Source organism: Alligator mississippiensis, chromosome 5, assembly GCF_030867095.1.
Source record: "Alligator mississippiensis isolate rAllMis1 chromosome 5, rAllMis1, whole genome shotgun sequence".
Lineage (NCBI taxonomy): Eukaryota > Metazoa > Chordata > Crocodylia > Alligatoridae > Alligator > Alligator mississippiensis.
Genome location: NC_081828.1, coordinates 120,979,586 through 121,002,968, shown reverse-complemented (window position 1 = coordinate 121,002,968; position 23,383 = coordinate 120,979,586). Strand labels below are relative to the sequence as shown.

At 44.5% G+C, this 23,383-nt stretch overlaps 1 protein-coding gene across 7 annotated transcripts in view; it reads right to left on the bottom strand.

Annotated features, from left to right (window-relative positions):
- TPK1 (thiamin pyrophosphokinase 1) overlaps positions 1–23,383 on the bottom strand; it is a 535,729-nt gene that overhangs the window by 314,269 nt on the left and 198,077 nt on the right. For 6 of the 7 annotated variants that reach the window (XM_059728640.1, XM_059728636.1, XM_059728639.1 and 3 more), the window contains one exon: positions 3,038–3,107. In XM_059728640.1, coding sequence (XP_059584623.1) covers positions 3,038–3,107 — 70 coding nt within the window. Of the gene's footprint in view, positions 1–2,442; positions 2,597–3,037; positions 3,108–23,383 lie in introns of those variants that run through there. The other variant, XM_059728638.1, reaches the window with a different exon arrangement.

Genomic DNA, 23,383 nt, shown 5'->3' with positions numbered 1-23,383 from the left:
CATAAGCTTTGTGTGTGAAGGGAAAGTGGGAGAGAAAATGCACTTTGAGGAAATTAACACGTGATCAATCAACTTGTAAGCAGGCAAGGGACAAAGGGGCAAGGAGCAGGCTGACCCTAGACTCAACCCTTGACTCTCTCAATACAATTTGCAGCAGGAGTTGCTATGAGGTGGGAAAGGACATAGGTGAGATGCACCCTGTGTAAACGTCTGCAATTACTTCATTTCCAGAAAACACCCTCCTCATGAGGCACAGCCTGTACTTTACTAAATGGCTAAACATAAAGGCCCCTGATTCCCATTTATCCCAAGTTTTTGTTACCTTGTTGTATTTGGCTGTCACCTACAGCTCCCTTACACTGCCAAGGCAGTGCTTGGTAACATTTGTATAAATAAGAATCAGACCTAAAATCTCAAATTTATTAGTATCCCTTAAATACAGCAATTAGTCTAAAATTAATCCACTGGGGCCTTTCAGTGGTGATTCACTACAATTAGCTACGAAGGCTCTGAATTAATGAAATAGAATTTTAAAATAGAGAACTATGCATTAAAAAAATAATTAACATGTCAGTAGTCTCTGAGCAGACAGCTCTTTAATAATTCTGGGCAGTGAATTTAGAGAAATATTACTTTAGAAAAGTAAATGAATATTCTTTCCAACAGAATTAGTTTCTTTAAAGATAAATACCAAATCCTACAGGAATTACTTTTCAATATGGCTTTGATGGCATAATATAGATACTTCCCCTCAAACAAACCTACTCCAAGGGCCAAGTGTGTGAAGACTGGATAAAACTATTCAGTCAAGGTATAATTGGCTATTTATTCTGACTTACATTAATATTAACTGAAAGAAAGGTGAGTGGTAGAGAGATGAACGGTTTATGGAAAAAAGTAAGATGAGAGTGCTAAACATCATTGCCTAAATTTCACAGATCTTTCGTGTCTCTCTGCAAAACATTTTGATCAAAGGAAACTGCCTGAATGGAGTCAAACAGGTTTCAAGTTGTATTAAAGGCCAGACTGTGTCTGTCTCTGTAAGAAGAGACAAGGGAAAAGAAAAAACAACAAGCATGGAGGCATTCTGATTCTTGCATGACAAGATAGTGGCTGGTCCCCATCTCAACTTTTGCATTCATCAGTTCCTGGCAATTCATGGCACTATGTGCCCCATATAGGCAAGGACAAGTTTAGCTGCGATTTCCCCCAACTACATCCCTCAGTTAAACACAAGTAGGCAGCACACAGTTCCTCAACCTACCAGCTAGTTAGGCCTTTCTCTTTTTTACTGTCTTTAGATCTAGTTTTACTACCTGATTGGCTTCAATTATACTTAAACATTTGTGAAGCTTTGACCAAATCAATCAAAATATACCAAAACACTAGTGCTTAGCCTTTGGGCCCCGGAAGCTCAATGAGTGCTATGGGACCAGTCCATGGTTCAGATGCCTTACAAGGTTGGTGCATGGCATTGGGCCTCATGCTGCCCCAGCTCCAGGCCTCACACTCTGCTTGCCCTGACCCTGTTTGCCAGGATTGGGTCACATGCCTGGATTGGGTCTTGTGCATCGCCTTGGCCCAAACCTACATGCCTGATCTAGCATGCACGGTCACATTATCTGGCCTGCTGGGCTCCCCGTAGGTCTGGAAATCTGGCAGTAGGGGAGAGGTAATTACTGCTGCTGCTGCTCCCGCACTGCCAAATTCCCAGATTCCTAGGCCAGATGACAACTCCGTGGGCTGTGTCTGGCCCGTGGCCTGGGGTTTGAGCATAGTACCAAAAGGTTCTTAATCAATTCTAATATACTTTAAAAGAAAAACATATTTTGTTAAATGTTTAAAACTCTACATTGAATTGTGTTTTTCATGACTTTACTTTCAAATCCAATGGTATTTTGATGTAATTTCCTTTACAACTTCCTTCACAAAACACAGATTTGAAATAGCAATCAATGTCTAGGGAGGCTCTTAGGCTTACATTCGCATCTCAGCTCCTTTTTTTCCTATTCTGGATGCAGTGACCCTTGAACTGACTTGGAAGGGAGAGCAACACAGTTTCTTACAGAGTTTAGGTTTCTCTGAGTGATTTGCCAGGAAGAAGGAAGAGGAAGCAACATCCAATCCTCCTTGAGTTACTACAGGATTTCCTCTACTACATACCTCCTGGGGCTGGGCTTTACTGTATCATAGACTCAATTCTGCTGAATGTATGAAGTATGAAGAAAAATATGTCAAGCAGCTATTATTACAAATGAAAAAGGTTGATTCATGCATCTGAAAGTTATACTAGAACACAGATTTAATAAATCATTAAATACAATGGGCAAAAGATATTTTGCTATGTATTACCACTTCTACAAAAACACATTTACATAACCCCTATATTGATCTTCATTAATTAAATGAGATGGCATGCAGATGACACTAGTGATTCCTTACCTGTATTGCATATAAGAACACAGTATATCACTTACAGGGGTTATCACGGAAAAACAAATCATTTGCTCAAATACAGTCTCCCTTGACTGTAACCCCCTCATCGCATTTTTCCCTCATATCATAAGCTTGTCAGTTGTGTTTCACCACTTGAAGACTGGAGTAGAAGATAGCAAAAGAACATAATGACTTGTTAAGGGGATATATCAATCATGCCTCGAGAGGAAAGAACTCATAACTCATAAGTAATTACAGAAAAGTAAATGATATTGGTCTCTCCTTCATAGTGGTGTAAATGTCACCTCCAGAACAGCCAATGATGTATTTTAAGGCGTTTAGTATTCATTCATTTCAACTGTGTTATCACTAGTCTATTAAAATACTATTTTTGGGGGGGGGGCAGGGGACCCCCTTTCCTGAACACAAAGCTGTTTCTTTGCATTCTAAATTAAAATTCATGGAGTGTTAATGAAATTTAAATATTATATACATACACACACATATACCGGTAAAAAAAAAGACAGATTACAGTACCAATCAGCCCATCAATGAATTCTCCTGAAATTAAAGGTATGGTATAAAATTATCATCATCATACCTGTCCTGATTTCCTTTTGTGATCTGATACAAACGATTAGCACCTCCATCGGCACATGCTCTCAAGACAGCTGCAAGTAAATAAATGAAATGTCAAGGAACTGCCACTGTAAACAAAATGTATTTGTTCACATAGTGACATGTCTGTGGCACAGATCACAATGATGTTAGGGGACTTTACAATAAGCCTTACAATAGGAAGTACTGTGAGGAGCATTTATCCCAATTATGTGGGATAAGGAGACACAAGTATACAGGTTATTCCATTTGCCCAGAGTCATACTTCATGTTTGCAGCAAATAAGATCTAGATATCTTCTAGTTTCCAGCTCTTTATTTCAACCATAAAAATCATTCTTTGTCTCTCTTCCTTTCTTAGGCACTGTCTAAATACAAACTGAAGCTAATGCACATCCCCAAACAAACACTAACTTCAACGGAGGAATGGTTTATTTCAGTTTAGCTTCTTCCCAGTCAACTTTAGTTGAACAAAAAATCATTTTAAAACTAAACTAAAAGTGTCCACATGGATCTGTACTTGTTTAAATTTGATTTACATTCACACCTAAAACATAAGAACATTCCCATGTTGTCAGGATCTTAAGTAACAGAACCTACACAATGACTTGGGCACAAAATGGAATAAGCTATAAAAAGCACTGTTGTCTGAACCTGTCCTGGTTTTTTCTTTGTTTCATTTTTTTTCTTACATCTCACAAGTTACCACTTGGTATGAAGCTAAACCAAGACAACAGCCTGCTCTACATACTGCTTGGTTAAGTGAAGTAAAATAAATGGGTTATATATAGGTATTACATCTTGAGCTAGCCTGGTCCATAAGATTTAAAACCACAATCAAATGTTGATGCCACCCTAACACCGAACTGTCTTAGGAGATATTTCATATTAAAAACTTAAATGGTTTAAATAACACTAACAAGCACATTTTTACCCCAGAGTTTATTTTTAACTTAACTATTATCAGAGTGAAATGTACTCTAATCTGCTAGGCACACAGTCCACTCACAATGACTTTAACATGCAAATGGCTATTTTATACTAGCATTCCAGCTAGTTAGCAGCATTATATAGGCTACAGGAAGTAGATTAGACCTTTGTCTCCAAACCCAGAAGTGAGAAGAGACTCCAATCTAATATATCTGGAATAAGGCAGCTGACAGTTAGGGACTCTGAAAAACCATTTCTGAAGTGGGAAATCTGTAAGGTACCCCTGGTATAACAAGATATCCACTGATTTCTGATGTGTCAGCACCTGCCAACTCCATGGAGGTCCCTGTGAGAATACAGTTTTCCTATCTTCTTTCTGACTTTTTTTTCTGCAATTGCTACTGCACAATAACATTATTCCTTTGTCAGCAACAGCATCTCTTAGAAAAAAATATGGATAGGACACTGGAACGGGACTCAGGAAACCTGAGTTTTATCCCTGGTTTAGTCACTAAATTCCTGTGACATCTGGGGGCAAATCTCTTAATTTTTCCGAGCCTTTGTACCTCCTCTCACCCTTCATCTGTTCTATCAAGTTGGACTATAAACTTTAATTGGTGACTGCTTCTTACTAATTGCCTGTCTACTGTGGTACACAATTGGCCACAATTCTGTCTCCTGCTCAACTGTGGCTTCTAGGTATTACTGGACAAGAAATGTTAATTTAGAAGCAAAGGAGCATGCCCACAGCTATCCACATAGACACATTTGCCTCCAGAGTGGGAATCCAATCTCTCCCAGATCACTAGTATCTGCAGAATCAGGAAAAATGGTGTAAGACACCCTAAGTGTCTTCCCCCCCCAAATATTCCTACCTGGCAGAGAAGCCATTTGGAAACTTTACAACTTCACACTGTGCAAACTAAAAGGTCTTTTAAAATACAGGCAGTCCTCAGACTTACGACACAATTGGTTCATCTTAAGTTGAAATGTCATAACTCGGAACTGATTTTCCCATAGGAACAATGTTAGAAATGGGGGATTGGTTCCTGAATCAAGGCCCAATACCCTATTTTCATAAAAAATAATCCAGAATTGGTTATTTGTACTCAATCAATTATAGGTGAGTAATATAGCTACATTAAGGTATTTATATTATAAATAGCAATGATATTGATTTGGAAGGACTTTTTTTACGTGACTTTGCTGGACTTTTTGAAGGGCTCTTAGCTACAGTCTTCTCAGGAGTCTTGGCTGCAGGTTTTTCTGGAGTCTTGTCTGCTTTCTTAAAGAAAGTGTCCAAGGAAGTTTAGACAGATGGTCTCCAGGGAGATGGGTGATGCAGCGAACTTGTTTGCTGGCATGGCATGGAATCAGATCAAGCATCATAAAATCAAAATTGACGTCAGGTAGTCGAAACAGGGTGTCAATTTATAAATGTTGTAAGTGACATTCATTGTAATTCGAAACTTCTTAAGTTGCGGACTGCCTGTAGTTGCATGTCTAGGGGGCCCTAGTTATTTGGGGAAAAAAATTCCATCATATGGAATCCAACTGGCCCCCATGAGTCGTTAGCAGAGTAGGAAACAATAGCACAGGTCACTGCTACTTGAGTTAATGGAATAATTGGTAACAATATTAGATTATCGTCATCTGTGTGTACCAGTCACTTGCAAGTAAAGGCAGGGGGAGGAGGGTGGACAAGATGCATACTTTGCTAGAAGGTTTCACAATTCACCTACATTGGGTTTCATTCAAAATTCTGGAGGTAAATGTGCTTCACTGGACCAGAGACCTTGACTGCTGTGTTTCCCCTGTAACCTGGCTCTGTCTTAATCCTGCCTTTTACTCTCTCCCAGTTGTTAATCCCAGTCTCTTTACCCTTAACAGTCTCAGACCCCTGGCACATATAACATTTAAGATGTTGTTCAGATGCAATTAACCAGTTAATCGCGTCTTAAATAGCAACTCGGCCACATGTTCAGGCACTTAATGGCATGATAAAATGGGAAACAGGCCAGAAAATTATTCCACAAAATATGCCTAATAACTTGGTGGCTGGTTTCCATCACACCTTAAACTGTGGATGGGTCCCTGCCATGCAGCCCGATGCTAAGTCATGCAGCCCGATGCTAACTGCATGGCAGGGCTCTAAGGGTGGGTTCAGTGAGGCCCCAGGGCTGGGACCAACAATCAGCTGATTGTAGGTCTCAGCCCCAAGGACTGCGCTGGAGTCTCAAACTGGTTCCAGTGTGGTTCAGGGGCTGAGACTGACAATCAGCTGATTGCTGGTTCCAGCCTTGAGATCCCACCAGAGTTTCAAACCGGCCCTGATGTGGGCCCAGAACTGAGACTGACAATCAGGTGACTGCAGTACCAGCACTGGAACTGCACCAGATTCTCAAATTCATTCTGGGACTGCAATGATTCACCAGGCACCCAGCTTTCTACTTGCTGGTGCAGGGGAAGCATAACCTGGGCTACCCTTAGAATGGCAAGTAGTAATGGTGTGACTAGGATCAGATCTCTGAATTGCACATCCTGTCATACACGTGTGGCATGGTAGGAGATGCAATTGGTGGGATCAAGAAACAGATCCCATCACAATTAAGTGAACATGTGCTGGGGCCCTAGAGTCCATCCTCTTTGCCTCATACCACTACCAGTCTCCACACTCAACTAGTCACAGGCTTCCTTTATGGACTCCTCTTCTGTGACCCTGCCTTCTCCTGTGTTAACTCCTTGTTCCAGTCTCCTTCTATTGGACCCTCATCCTAATTTCTCTTTCTTAGCTACTTGCTCAGGCTGTTGCAATTTCTCTTTCTTTGCTACTTGCTCAGGCTGTTGCAATTCCCACCAGCCCCTGAATTACTTTCTCATTTTTTTGATCAAGCCAGTCCAAGGCTCTTCCAATCCCTAGCTCCTGTTTTTCCTTCTCTATTTCCCTTTTGTTCTCCCTTAACTTCTATTGGTCCCAGAAGACTTGAGCCTTACAAGACAAGTAGTTCTAATTAGTTTGGGAAACCAACTCAGAAGAACAGAGAAAGCTCAAGTGAAGGAATTCACCTGCTATTTGTGACATTGGGTTGCAACTTCAGAGTGTTATTAGGTATTCACCTAATTTTGAATGATTTATATAATGGCAATGGTAAAAAACACATTTTTCAGCCCTAACCATGCTTGGCTGGAAAGATACATTGTTTCTTTCAGATCAAGTTGCCCAGACCCTTTTTAGTTTACGAGAGGATTCCTGTAATTCCCTTTTATGTGGAGATAATTTGTAAAGAGCATTTTGAAGTTTCAACTAAGGCAGAATTTAGCAGCCCATTCACCCGGTAGTATTCCTTGCAGGGGAAGTACATAGCACTGTGAGCACCATGCTCTATGAGCTATGCTAGCCATCCGCTAGTTTCAGAGCGTATAATCGTTTTGTAATCTATACATCCAGTAATGTGTGAAACCTGGCTAACTGAGAAATTGCTTTTCTCCCAAGGAAAAACCACAGCAATAAGTTAGCTGAGACATTTTTTCTAACTATAGGCACAAGAGAACTGCAGGCAGGGCATTCTTAGCAAATAGCCTTTGCATTTGGAACCTACTTCTCTGTTCAGTCCAACAGAGTCCAAGTCTGTTAGCTTTTTGGGGATGTTAAAATGCCCATCTGTTTTCCCATGGTTTACATGAGTTAATGTGTTAGCATTCAAAGAAGTTCTGTTACCTACAGCCAGAGAAGAGAGTCTATGTTTAGCCACTGGTTTATTTTTAATCGGGCTGGATGTTCAGATGCTGTAGATAGGCATAGCTTCAATGGAGATGCATGACTTCACAACCAAATGGCTTTTTTTTAAAATAAATAATAAGCAAGTATGTAAAAAGTAAAGCAAAATAAAGGGGAGCCAGGAAAAATTAAAGTAAACCCTCACTTACTATGGTACATGCATATGTACTATTTTGACTCTAATGAAGATATCTAAATAAGAATTCTCGACTCCTGCATACTGCTCACACAGGGCCACAACTATGCAATCTCTCAAATTAAAATAGTTACCTTGCATAGCTGGAAATTAAAGTGCTCCCCCACATATTCATTCTTATCACTTCAGCAGTGCTGTAAAATTATTTAGAAAAGCATTTATGAGGTACTGATCCTTTACCAGCAAGTTAATAACTTACATCAGTACGAACCAAAGCCCCAGGTGCTTTAGGTAACCAGCAGGTAATTAACTGATTGGCATAATGCCAACAGCTCACATTATTTTTAAAGCTCTGAACAAAATCTTGCTTGATAAAAAGTAATGATATGTATTAGGTATAAAACCATGTAACACTATTATTTGGGTGGCTTTAAAAGAGATAGTCAGCAATTCTGAACATATGATTCAGTGAGAGAAATTCTTTATGAAAAGATAATAGAGGCTGATTTTATATAGTGTCCTCTATATTAAAGATAAAATTGCTTTACAAATACCAGGTTGGAAGCTGCTTAAGTGTGGCCGTTCCACAGGCAAATATAGCAGGGTGCAAGCTTTCAGCAGTAGCTCATGTAAAACTGCTATTAATGATAGTTATTATTTGTAGTATAGCAAAACTCAAAGACCCTAACTAAAACAGAAAATACTTTTACTAGAAAGCATGCAAACACAGAGATGGCCCTGCTCCCTCCCCACTGAATGTACAACTTAACATGGAAATAATAACGGGAAGGTAAGGGGGAAAGGAGGGGGAACAGAAGCACAGAGGGATGAAGGACTTGAGGTCATGCCAATGATCAATGGCATATTTATGAACAGAACGTAGAGTCACAAATTTTGTTTTTGTTTTTTCAAGATATGGATTATCAGCAAGGGTATAGAGATTATCCTGTATTTTCAGCACCTACCTAGATAGACCATGCTGTAGATTAAGTATGTTATCCAAATATGGTATCTCAAGGAGTGCGGTCCCATGTGGGCAGTGCACTGTACAGGTACTCCTCACTTAACGACCTACCTATTTAATGACCGCGCGGACTTATGACCAGCTCTCCGAGCAGTCGGTACTCCAAGCAGGAGGTCGTTAAGTGAGGAGTACCTGTATTGTGGAAACGGCGCACCGCAGGTTCAGCACCGCGGGGCGGACAGCTGCTGCGCTCGCAGCCCGGCTCCTCGCTTATCGACCAATTCGCTTAACGACCGAGTTCCGTTCCTACAACTCGGTCGTTAAGCGAGGAGGACCTGTAGTATCAACCCTGTATCTGAATCCAAACTCTGGGATGATGCTTTAAACTTTGGCCTACTTTGCCAGACCTAGAAGTTTCACCATAAGCTACACTTCAGAAAGAAACTCAGCTCATTTTGCAAAAGGACCACGTTCACTATGGGAGAAATGTATCCCTGGTGTTACCTCCAGGTATTTTCCTGAACTTAGAAATGGCTTTGGGCCAAGACTTAGAAGCTTTCTTCAGTTTATAGCTAATTTATGACGCACAGTACTGGAGGGCTTCTTGACCTGCAACAACTACTGAGCTTCCTGGGAGCTGCAGATACACAGCACAGGAGAGTCTGGAATTCAAATTATAGTAAATGTTCCTCAACTCTACTAAGAGATGGCTTTCAGAAGATGGCTTTCAAAAACTCACATCTCAGGTGTCTTCCAGAGACTGACTCTGTAACAATACCTAAGAAATAAGCTGCTGCTCCTTCTTTTTATTTTAATTAATTAATTAATTGATTCATTTTAGAGTAACACTTCTGAGTTGAGTTGGTAAATGGTACCACTTCAATGACAGAAACCAGGACATCAGTACCAGTGCCAACAATGACATTGACACTGAAGAAAACAAGTTATCAGATACTAAGGAAACAAAAGAAACCCCTTAAGGTATAAAAATACATGCCACTTGGTCTTAGGAATCTGAGGACAAAAAAAAAAACTACGAAGAAATGAACAGAACGCTAGAACCAAGACAAAAGTAATTCAGCTACTAACAGAAAAAAAAAAAGCTAAATCAAATACCTCCCCCACCAGTATTATAAGGATTATACGACTGCATTTTCAAAAATATTGCACATTTCAGGGAAAGAACATCTACACACCAGGGATGTCAAATATATGGCCCACAGAGCCGTATCATCCAGCCCACAGGACTCCTGCATGAAATTTAGGGCTGAGGTGAAAGGGGACAAAGCCCAATGCTGAATTCTGGCATATGGGCTAGGAACAGACATTCAAAAAGCCAGAGCATGAATTGATTCCAACTTTGCAGGTTAGTCTAACCTGGCTAGGCTGAACCAGTTTGTAACAGCATAAACATGCAGGCACATACGTGCAGTTGCTCAGGCCAGAAGCCGGGGGCGCTAGAGCACGCCCTCAGCTGCATGGAAGCTGGGGGGATGGGCATGAGGCCAGTCTGGGCTGAACTGGCCAGAGAGGGATTTAATTCCCCCCTCCCTGTCCTACCGGCAGGGACCTGAGCCGGGTATGCCAGGCACTCCCCGCTTGCTGCTGCAGCGGTGGGCCAGTGCAGCCCCTGAGGCACAGGCGGCCAGGGAGGGGGTTATTCTCACCTCTAGCCCCATTGCTCGTCGGGGACTGCAGCCAGGTCTGCTCACCCCAACTGCCGCCCCTGCTGCTGAGTGACGAAATAAGCCCCATCCTGTCCCCTCCACCAGATGCCGGAGGGAGGGGGAATAACCCTGGTCCCTGTCCCCCACAAGGGGCCCTGCCAGCCAGCGTCTGGCCCCACTAGGTAGGGGTTGGCTGCAGAGTGGGCTTCCCGGGCCAGCTCAGAAGTGGCAACAGGCTCCAAGCCCGGCAGCCACCACCACAGTGTCCCTGCCCTGTGCACCACCCAGAGCTACAGCCTAACAAGCAGCTGCAAGCTGGCCAGGGTGGGGGGCTGTTTTGCCCCCCGCATTTGCAGCTGCCGCTGTCACGCCATGCGGCTCTGGGTGGGGGGCCGGGAAGCTTCTGCCCCGTGCATGGAGCTCCAGCTCAAGCTCCCAGATGCCGTGGAAGGCGGAAGATGCCCAGGTGGGAGCCGTCCGGGGGCCACGTACGGCTGGTGGCTGGCCAGGCAGCAGGCTAGCTGGGCCGGCTCGGAGGTGCTGGCAGGCCCAGAGCCCAGCAGCCGTGAACCACGGAGGCTGGCTGCAGCCCCACAGCACCTCCAAGCCAGCCCAGCTAGCAGTCACCAGCAGCACACTGGGCCAGGCCAGGCTGCACTTGCTGAGAAGGCTCAACGTCCCTGTCATTGAGCCACAGCTGCTGGGGGTGGCCACACCCTCATGGCCCAGCCTCGCCAGATCATGTGGTTGCCTTGGCCTGGGCTGACTGAGGCCAATTCAGGCCACAGGGGTGGGGTCACCCCAGCAGCCGCAGCTCTGTTACAGCTGCTCCCCACGCCCCAGCTGATCCGGGCTAGGCTGGTGGGGGGAGGAGGGGGAGGGAGAAGAGTACCCCCCAGCACTAAACAGAGCCACCTCCCTGCCCCGCAGGGGGAGGAGCAAGCGGGGGGCAAGAGTCCCCCTCTGGGGCCGGGCAGCCTCACATCACAGAGCCCCCCACCCCGCCCTGTGACAGCAGCAGGTGGAGGAAGAGGAGGAAGAGCCACCGCACCCCCAGAACTCAACAGAGCCCCCCCTCCTGCCCTGCGGCAGTGGGGGAGAGGGAGAGGAGCAGGGGGAAGAGCCCTCCTCTAGGGCCAGGCAGCCTGGCATTGAGGCCCGCTCCCTGCCCTGTGGTGGGGGAGAAGCAGGGGAAGAGTCCCCCTCCAGGGGCTGGGCAGCCTCGCAGAGTCCCCCTCCCCACTCCAGAGGGAGGAAGGAGGAGGAACAGGAGCAGGATTCCCCCTCCAGTGCCGCACAGAGCACCCCACCCCAGGGAGGAGGAGGAGGGGGAACAGTTCCCCCCCAGTACGGAACAGAGCCCCAGCATGGCCCTGTTAAGGTGAAGGTGGCAGGGAAAAGGGTTGATTCTTCCATCCGTTCCTTATGCCCTGCAGCCAGGGTCTGCCAGCCCCAGGGAGCACCGCTGCAGTCCCCTCTCCTCTGCTTCCTGGCAAACAGGAAGGCCCTGGCTCCCGTAGGGGGGGAAGGGAAGGAGGGAAGAATTAACCCCCGCCCTGCCCACTTTGCCTTAATCGGGGACTTGCCAGCTGGTGTCTCCGTTAGGGCCGGTCCTTGCTTGGGCTAGAGACCAGAGGGGTGGGGCCAGCCCTGCTGAGCTGGAGCAGAGACCCTAGCCCAGAGAGCATGCTGGGATGCTGGAGGACTTTGGTTTAACTTAAACCAAGAAGGGGTTTGGGGCAAACACTGCATAAAACTTTTTGAGCCAAATCAGTTTCATAGTTTCATAATAGCTAGGGTCAGGAGGGACCTGAACAGATCATCTAGCCTGACCCCCTGCCACAGGCAGGAATGAATGCTGGGTTCACAAGACCCCAGACAGGTGATCATCCAACCTCCTCTTGAATTTGCCCAAGGTAGGGGCAAGGACCACTTCCCTGGGAAGTTGGTTCCAGATTTTGGCCACCCTAACTGTAAAATATTGCCTTCCGATCTCCAACCTAAACCTATTCTCCATCAGCTTATTACCATTGTTCCTTGTCACCCCAGGTGGTGCTGGGGAGAAAAGGGCTCTGCCTATTTGCTGAGTTAAATCTCACACTGAACCAGATTTATCTCAGACTGGTTTTGGCCATTTTCAAAATGGTTCATGTGCACTTAATGTCTGTTCTGCTACAGGTTTAAACCAGTTTCTTATCACTTAAACCGATTTATGTGTAATGTCTTTCCCTAGCCATGGAGCCCCCTACAGTACGTGGAGGGCAAGCAACAGATGCACTAACCCCTCGGGCTCTCTGACACTGGTGGGTCTGGAGGCCGTTCTGGACCCTGCCAGAAAGGCACCTTGCAGTCCAGATCTGGCCCAGGGGCCAAGGGAGTTTGACACCCCAGTTCTACATGTATAACAGTCAGCTACAATACCCTGGACCAAAGATCAAATATAGGTACATAAGAGAGCAAGGAAATATTTCTCTTAAAGCATAGCTTTTCTTCATGGGATATATAAAACTTGAGCAATTTCTTGCAACCACATTATGTATTCTGTTGTTGTACAACAAGGACCTTTAATTTAGGCGCACTAAAATTAAACTGTATCTCACGTTCAAGCTTAATGGACCACCAAAACTACACTGGGGTACAGCAACATTTTCTAACAACCAGAGGCTTTATTGAACTTTTACTGCTATTTACCCCCTGCCCCTCTCCCGAGCAAAACTGTTCACATGCATCATTTATTGATTCAGTAACCTGGTTATCATAATTAATATGCTGGAGTAATCAACAGATATGAGAATCGTATTTAATTAGTGTCTTGACATTATGGCATTAATTTATAAGTGAGATATATTGTGGAAATGCAGAGAACGACCTGTCATGTTTGTTACAGTCCATAAAACTGACACGATCTTCATCGTATCATTAAAGGAATAGAGCTAGTGACCTGGAACAACGGAAGTCCCTGGATTTGTGTTCCTTCTAGTCACTTCTGCCTTGTTCCACAGACTCCTTGGATTTCTGTACTGCAGATTACTGATCAAGGATGAATGCAGTTAGTACTCAAACCCCATCGTGTTGTGTGCATTGTGTTTAGCTGCTGTTGTATACCAAATATAGCACCACTCAGCTGTGTGCATTTTTGGAACCACTGCAGGTCTGCTTGGCACATTTATCTCCACTCAGTAAATCTATGCAATTTCTTGCTCAGCAGACAAGACATTCATGTTGCTACATGGCCTACTTCTGACCATTTAAAAAAGGTCTATTCTTAAGCTCATTCATCTGACACTAAATATGCTTAGCTCTTGTCACCAACATTTATTTGTACAGTGTTTGCCCTTATATTTTCAGTGCTGCACAGGGCTTGAAATAAGCATGATTAACTATACCATCTGCTCTCAGGATACTCAGCATTACCAGTGAAATTAAAGAGATATAAAGGTTCATTTCCAAACAGATAGTACAGGTGTGCATTTGTGCTGTTATAAGTCACTGGCAGTAAAGTGCTGTAAGTATCCCACAGGAGTGCTCAGCACTCTACAGGATTGCACCTATCATTATGACTGTATCTGAAATTTCATTATAAACCCATTGTCCTCCAGGGATTTAAACTTTGCATACATCATTTCAGTCTAGAAATATATTTTGTTTTTACAAATGTTTTGAACAGAAACATAGTTGCTGTTTTTAAATTATGTAAGGAAATGAGGAAGAGAGCTGGTATCATCATTTGATTAAATCTGGCACTTGAGGACCAACATCAAATCCTTTGTGGATCATTAGTGATTTACTGGCTGCATAATGTAAATTACTGGTTATTAGTAAAATAATTTATCCAACTCTAAAGGCAATGAGACTTCAATGGGAATTTTACCTATTCACTACAGGACTGACTTCATAGTGCTTTTCTCTACAAAGTTGCACTTCAACTATCAGATTTCTTTCATTATTTCTTAGTAAAATTATGCCCATCTAACAAAGCTTTATACCTTATCTGCGGGTACCTTGAACTTACAAAGAACATATATATCAGATTATAATTAAAACTGAAACAACTCAAAGTATATATCGCTGGGTCTCTTTCATATCCATTATCTGATTTTTGCAGGTGAAATGAGGATGTTTCAGTTTTGATGGTATTTGTGAAGTTTTAAAATTAGATTGCTTAATAATTCAATATGACATACAGTGACTTCAGGTTTTGATTGTGACTTTTTATTTCTTCATTTCATATTGTTTTCCATAGTAGCATCATTGAGTTCTGACATGATAAAGATAAAAAGCCCACACGCATGATGGAAAGCTCCCACTATCTGTGATTTTAATTGCCATTCAGAATTTCCATCAAACAAACTTTAGAAGTAAACTATCTTTATCCTTAATGGAAGAAATAAACAGTCTGCACTGACAGCACTCATGAATATATCTGCACAAATAGCAAGACTGTCTACTTAGCCACCTAGGTATTACAGTACAATTTGAGATATATATTCTCTATAAGATGAAGAAACCTGCAGAAAAGGTATAAAGTTTTGTTATACAAGCATAATGTCACTAAGAATAAGAATAAGAGGAATTAAGATAATCTTTTTATTCTTCCACACAAACTATTCACATTGTAGGAGTCAGCATTTGGGATAGCAAATTTACCCAAAGCCACATTTCTAAACACTGTTAGGAGTAAGTGGGCAGAGGCACAAAATGGGCAGGACCTTGAATTCATCTCCACTGTGTGCTGGCCAGCAGAGGAGAGGCAGCATGGAGATGAAAATAATCTGCTACTAGTATAGACCAGCAGTGAACAACTTTCGCACTTTACCAAAATACACAAGTCCTTCCATTTTCTGCTCATGATGACATATAGCTTACTGTCACCCCTCAATTCCAGGAATGATGTAAAGTTATAATCTAGACCAACAGATGGAAAATGGAAAGTGATGAGTGCTCAGATTCCATAGTCACAACTAGAACTTAAATATTTTTGGCTGCCCGATTCATGTATAATTTTCTTCTACCTTGGATTTGCTACTGATAAACTGGGTGGTTATTTTCAGTCACTTACCAGCACTAAGCAGCCTAAAATATATTGACCGTGTAATCCTACAGATTTGATTTGATTCAAATATATGGTTCTCTTTACATCTACGGAGTACATTTCCCAACAAGCAACTCATTTTTGGATCCATCTGTAATGCCAGCAAAGGAAAGCTTTGTTGCTACTATTTGAGAAGTCATACACAAAAAATCAGATATTATAATCTTTTTAAATGGAGACTGAAATATTATAGTGCATAATTTCCTGAACAAATCGAATTCAACTGGCAAGTCATTTGAAAAATGCTCCCAGAGTCTTACTTTCAAATGAAAGTCTGAAGACCGCTGGAGAATAAACATTCAAAAGGAAGGTACTAGCAGGAAACTAGAGATGGCAAGAATTGATTACGGTAAACCCACTCTCCAGTCAGGCTTGATTCCAACAGTATATTTTTAAAACTGATTTAATAAGTGCATTATAATCCCTTGTCTACTCCATATATTTGTGTGCTTTTCCTGTCATGTTACACCATGCCTTTTTTCCCCTACCCAGCCTTATTCATTCTTGCACTGATACCAAAAAGGTGTAATTTCTCTTTTCAGATCACACTAAAGAGTTATATTTTCAGTTTCAGTCTGTCTTAACATTAGTGTTAGCCAGCACTATCTTCATCCCACTGTATATTTGAAAATGAGACTTACATGCCACTAAGAGTTCTTTGACAATGTTACCCATTGAGTCATATCCTGCCTAGATTTGCACAGATGCAAATCTAAGGTAACGCCACATAAATGAATTAAGCTATTCTGGATTTACATTGATATAATTCAGTCAGAATTATACAGAAAAAAACAGAATTAAACAGAAAAAAAGAAGATACTTAAATAGACCACCAACAAGTATGTTCCTAATAGTAGAAAACATAATTCCATTGGTAAGAAAGAAGGTGCATACACTTGCATCAAAGCTGAGCATGATTCCCACCCCCAGAATCTAAAACTTTGTAACAGAATACACATCTGAAATGGAGAAAATAGAAGTTGAGTATCCTAACCCTGTTGTTGCTAGGTTTTACTATTGTTAAGACACAGGGCCAGATATTCAACTGACATAAATCACAAGTCACAAGTCAGAGAGTGGCGGCGTGCTGAGGGAGATAGGTGCACAGGTGGTATTTTCTTCTGTCCTACCAGTGAGTGGACGTGGAAGACGACACAAGAACTGCATTAGAGAGACCAACTGGCAGCTTCGGCAATGGTGTTTCGAGGCAGGCTTTGGCTTCCTTGACAATGACCCGCACGTCACGACGAGAGACATGCTCAGTTGGGATGGGCTTCACCTGTCCCCCAAAGGTAAGCGTGTGTTCTCTTCTAGGTTGGTGGATCTCCTCTGGTGGGCTTTAAACTAGGCTTGTTGGGGGGAGGGGAAGATGAGGGCAGGGGAAGCCGTGGACCACCAAACCATGTGGCACCCACAAGGACAGCAGAGCCTGAAGAAGGAGAACATCGGGAACCTGCAATCCATGGGGCGGCCAGCAGTACAGCACAGGTAAGCAATAAGGGGCCCTTTGGGCATCAGAGCTGGGGGCAACAAAGGCGCCAGTCACAGGGGTCAAGTGCCTATATACTAATGCTAGGAGCATGGGGAGCAAGCAGGATGAACTAGCACTCCTGCTTGCAGAAAACACCTACGACTTAGTAGGGCTAACAGAAACCTGGTGGGATTCTTCCCATGACTGGGCGGTACACATTGAGGGTTATAAGCTGTACAGAAAAGATAGAATGGGGAAGAGAGGGGGAGGGGTTGCGCTCTATGTCAATGAGTGATATACATCGACCCTTATCAAAACAGAATTGGAGGAGGAGAAAGTAGAAGGATTGTGGGTTAGGTTACATGGAGGTCAAGGAGAAAGGGATTTGGTGGTAGGGGTCTGCTACAGACCCCCGCACCAAGGGGAAGAACTAGATTTGGGGCTCCTGAGGCAGCTCTCGGAGACCATAAAAACTAGGGAGGCAGTAGTCATGGGGGACCTAAACTACCCAGACATCTGCTGGGAGACGCAGACAGCAAAGTCCCACCATTCACGCAGGTTCCTATCCTGTGTACAGGACCTCCATTTGACACAGGAGGTACATGGTCCCAGTAGGGGGAATGCCTTACTGGACCTGGTATTGGCAACGGGGGATGACATGGTAGGAGACCTACAGATCGGTGGTCACCTGGGGGACAGTGATCACCAAATAATAGAATTCATCATAAGACGTCGAGTGGATAAGGTAACTAGTAGGGTGAAAGTGCTAGACTTTAGGAAAGCTGATTTCAATGAACTCAGGCGTTTAGTCAAGGATGCACTACAGAGTAAGAGTTTTGATGAGATGGGAGCCCAGGAAGGGTGGCTGTGCCTTAAGGAAATGATCCTTCGGGCACAGAGGGAGACGATCCCGATGCAAGGAAAAAGGGGGAAAGGGGCCAAGAGGCTTCCTTGCTGACCAGAGAAATCCAGAGCAGCCTATGGGCTAAAAGGGGGGCATATAAAAAGTGGAAACAGGGAGAGATTACTAAAGAGGAGTATACCTCCTCTGCTCGTGCTTGTAGGGAGGCAGTTAGACAGGCCAAAGATACCATGGAGCTGAGGATGGCATCCCAAGTTAAGGATAACAAAAAATTGTTTTTTTAGATATATAGGGAGTAAAAGGAAGGCCCAGGGTAGAATAGGACCTCTACTAAATGGGCATAAGCAATTGGTGACGGACAGGGGGGACAAGGTTGGACTCCTCAATTAGTTATTTGCCTCAGTGTTCCTAAGCGAGGGGCAAGACAAGTCTCTCACTGGGATTGTAGAGAGGCAGCAGCAGGGCGCGACTACCAAGCGTAGACCTTGAGATGGTGCAGAGGCACTTGGAGAAACTGGATGCCTTTAAGTCGGCAGGCCTGGATGAGCTCCATCCGAGGGTACTGAAGGCACTGGCTGATGTCATTGCACAGACACTGGCGGGAATATTTGAACGCTCATGGCGCACGGGCCAGGTCCCGGAGGACTGGAAAAGGGCCAATGTGGTCCCCATTTTCAAGAAGGGGAGGAAGGAGGACCCGGGCAACTATAGGCCAGTCAGTCTCACCTCCATCCTTGGCAAACTCTTTGAAAAATTATCAAGGCTCACATTTGCAAGAGCCCGGCAGGACAAATTATGCTGCGGGGAAACCAGCACGGGTTCATAGCAGGTAGATCATGCCTGACTAATCTAGTCTCTTTTTATGACCAGGTTACAAAACGCCTGGACGCAGGAGTAGGGGTTGACGTTGTTCACTTAGACTTCAGGAAGGCCTTCGATATGGTATCCCACCCCATACTGGTGAACAAGTTAAGAGGCTGTGACTTGGATGACTACACAGGCCAGTGGGTGGCAAATTGGCTAGAGAGTCGTACCCAGAGAGTCGTAGTGGATGGGTCAGTATCAACTTGGAAGGGTGTGGGCAGTGGGGTCCCACAGGGCTTGGTCCTAGGACCAATACTCTTCAATGTCTTCATCAGCGACTTGGACAAGGGAGTGAAGTGTACTCTGTCCAAGTTTGTGGATGACACAAAACTGTGGGGAGAAGTGGACACGCCGGAGGGCAGGGAACAGCTACAGGCAGACCTGGACAGGTTGGACATATGGGCAGAAAACAGCAGAATGCAATTCAACAAGGAGAAATGCAAAAGTGCTGCACCTAGGGAGGAAAAATGTCCAGCATACCTACTGCCTAGGAAATGACCTGCTTGGTGGCACGGAAGCGGAAAGGGATCTTGGAGTCCTAGTGGACTCCAAGATGAACATGAGTTGTCAGTGTGACGAAGTCATCAGGAAAGCTAATGGCACTTTATCGTGCATCAGCAGATGCATGATGAACAGAACCAAGGAGGTGATAATTCCCCTCTATCGGGCGCTGGTCAGACCACAGTTGGAATACTGTGTGCAATTTTGGGCGCCGCACTTCAAGAGGGATGTGGATCACCCCCTGAGAGGGTCCAGAGAAGGGCCACACGTATGGTTAAGGGCTTGCAGGCCATGCCCTATGAGGAGAGACTAGGGCACCTGGACCTCTTCAGCCTCCGCAAGAGAAAGTTGAGAGGCGACCTTGTGGCTGCCTATAAGTTCATCATGGGGGCTCAAAAGGAAATTGGTAAAGCTTTACTCACCAAGGCGCTCACAAGAAATAATGGCCATAAGCTAGCAGAGAGCAGATTTAGACTAGACATTAGGAAGAACTTCTTCACAGTTAGTGGCCAAAGTCTGGAACGGACTCCCAAGGGACCCCTACCCTGGAGGTCTTCAAGAGGAGGTTAGATAGGCATCTAGCTGGGGTCATCTAAACCCAGCACTCTTTTCTGCCTATGCAGGGGGTCGGACTCGATGATCTATTGAGGTCCCTTCCGACCCTAACATCTATGAATCTATGAAAGCTATGGTTGTTCATAGGCGTCCCCAGGTATCTCTCCACTTTCATTCCCCTTCTCTCTCTCCCCCCGCCCCCAGCCTGTCTTTTACCCATTGACTCCCTAATCTACATTTTCACTGACTACCTGTCTTGTATGCATACCAGCCCAGCCGCTGGCTTCTTTACTTCTCATTCCATCCAGGAAGAGCACACACCAACTGCTGAAACTTCCTTAGCCTGACAAAGGGTTTTTGAATCTAAAAGCTTGCTTAATAACTTAATTCCAACTATTTGGGTTGGTCTAATAAAAGATATCAGATTCACCCAAGGAACCTTGTCTGTCATGGTTGTTCATATACACTATTAGCTATGGGTCTGTAACATACTAAATTCTATTGCTAAATGTTTTTCAGAAACAAAAGTTAATAAAAAAATCTTAAGTGACAGCTAAACATGCTTAATATCACTTCCTCTGTCTTTATAAAATTACATTTAAGGAGTAAGCCACCACAAGCAACTAATTTTGTGGGAAGCACTGCAAGGGGTTTTTGGGTTGTTGGTTTTTTTTTTTTGGGGGGGGGGGGAGTTGAGAAGCATGTCTTAAATTGTCATAGGAAATACAGCAAATCAGATACTTAAAATGGAAGTTTGAAAGAAAGACTCAAACTGTAAAATTCAAGCTGAATGCAGATGATTATTCTCTTCTGAACTCTCTTACAGAGCACAAATATAAAAACAGCACTGTTCTTGCTGAACAAACAGAATACTCAACATTTAGATTAAAACAGTATTATGAATGAGGATGGCATACCAAGGTTTCTTGCACACAATAGTTAAAGAAAAAGCTGGTGCGTCAATCCTAATTGTAATAAGTAACAATGACAAGATCATAAATGACCCTCAAAAAAAGTTTTATTCACATAATTAAAGAAAAACAGCTATACTCAACCAAAATACACACACTGAAGGAATTCAAACCACTTCCTTCAAATTTCTATTCATAGGAAGGTCACAAATAAAACCATGGGCCTTACCAGTCAGCTTTCACTGCAGCTACCATACAAGTTCATACTGTAAACATTATTTCTGGTTTGAGAACATTAGGATTCGTCAGCTTGGAGGGCGTCTTCTGTCAATGTTCAAAGACACCATCCTCCACTTTTTCCTAACCAAATTTTCATCATTTCTCTCACCGCCGCCCCAAATTTGGATTCGCTATCATACATGCTCCTAACACCATTTCTAGGAGATGATGCATACAGGAATCTATATTCCTCATGTCTACTTGTTAAATACAGTAGTGAATTGATAAGGTCAGACCCTCAGTTAGAAGTCATTACAGCAGCATGGAAATCACTAAAATTAGGTCAATTTAAACTAGCTCAAGCTCTAGACCAAAGCTGATGAAGCTGTGATGTAGGATTTTTTTAAAGCTAATAATTACCTTTCTTTCATTCTGGACACAGCGGTGCAGCTGATTTTAATAAAAGGAACAGAAGTAATCAACGTCAAGAAAAAAACACCAGCATTAAGCTCATTTCAGACAACCTTCCAATGCTGTTCTCTTAAAAGACCCAACTTCAAAACTGTAAATACTCAGCCAACTGCTATTGATGAGTCTGATTATCAACAGGGATCTGGGTTTTCCATTTCCCTATGGAAAATACGAGTAAATGGCAGATTTTACCTTTTACTGGAGGCAAACACAGATTTCTCATTTTACTGGAGAAACCCACAGATTTTGCAGTTTTGTGATGAGCCCACTGCAGGCTGGCACAGTTCCAGCCTCCAGGGGGCTGGAGGCAGTGGGAGGAGGATGGTCAGGCAAGGGGCGCCATGTGCATGAGACCCCCCCCATAGGGAGGTAGGGAATTGAACAGGGCTGGGGTGGGGGCTCCTGCCCAGCTGGGTGGCGCATGGGGCCCCACGCTACAATGTGTGGCCACAGGGTCCTGGCAGGGAGTGGGTCAGGGCCACAGGCAGCTTGTCCAGGGGGTGGAAGGCCAGCTTCCCACCGCTGAGCATACTCCCGGGGAGGCAGGAGGTTCCCATACCCCCAGATCTGTGCATGGGTCAGGACAACCTGTGTGCTGCGGGCTTAGGCAGGAGAGCCGCTTCTCGCCACTGTGCGCACTACTGGGGGGCAGAGGGGATGTGCTCCCCAATACTGCGCACAGGGTGGGGGTGGGGCAAGCTGTGAGCTGCAAGCTCAAGTGGGGAGGTGGCTGCTCCTTGCCACTGCATGCACTCCTGGGGGACAGAGGGATCCTGTGGCCCCCAGATTGGTGTGTGGGGCAGGGGCTGCGTGGTGCCCACTTCAGGCTTGTGCTCTCTGCTCTGCTGCCCTCCCCTAGGGCCTCCGCAGCCCAGCGTGTGCGACTGGTGTTGCAGGGAACACCATAATAATGCAGGAAGCTGCCTGCCGCTGTGAACTCTGCACTGCCCTGGCCCCTGCATGCAACCCCGTGCTTCTGCCCCTGCTGCAGTCATGCAGGCAGGGGACGCATCACCAGACCAGTGCAGAGCTCGCAGCAGCAGGCAGCTTTCTGTATGGCCCTGCTGTTCTTTGCAGTGCCAGCTCAGACACACTGGGCTGTAGAGGCATTGGAGAAAGGCAGCAGGGCAGGAGCCCCCATTCTGCACACAGATCTGCAGGGCATACCCCCCTGCCCCCTGGGAGTGCATGCTGCAGCAGGGAGCAGCCACCCTTCCGCCTGAGCCCACAGTGGGCAGGCAGCAAGGTGGGGAGCCGGGCTCCACTCTGCTGCTGCAGACATCACTTCCTGCCAGGCACCAGGGTGCTGTGCACCTGGGTCCCTGGCCCCATAGCTCTGGCAGCTGGGAGCCCCCTCCAGCAGGGCTGGGGGAGCAGAAGCTGCGGATGGGTAGGTGGGAGGGGCACCACACAGGGCCAGGGGGCTGTGGGGGCACTTCATTTTAATCATGGGTTTGGGGGGTTTCATCAGAGAAAATCAGGATTCCTGATTATCAACATGGTAACAAAGGGCATTATTTGCACTTCTGAAAAATTATGCTATTTTACACACTGATGTATGCACGTACAGTGTGTATTTGTTCCTGCATGCTTATTTGCCACATCCCCAGTATCATGTGATTTGGAAATGAAAATATAAAATGCTTAACAGAACTGGACAACTTACCAACAGAAAGCACCACATCACAATATATCATCTTTTTGCTCTTCCCATTTAGATACTTATAAAAATAATGTCCCAGCCTCTCCCAAACCACTCGACAAAATTAAACAAACCCACTCCATTTACTGAAGTGGGGAAAACCAAAAAAAAATGCAAGCGTGTGTTGTGTACACTAGCCTCAACAATTGAGAGTTGAGCGGCTTTCAGTAGGGTTATCAACCCTTCCAGATTCCCTGGGAGTCTACT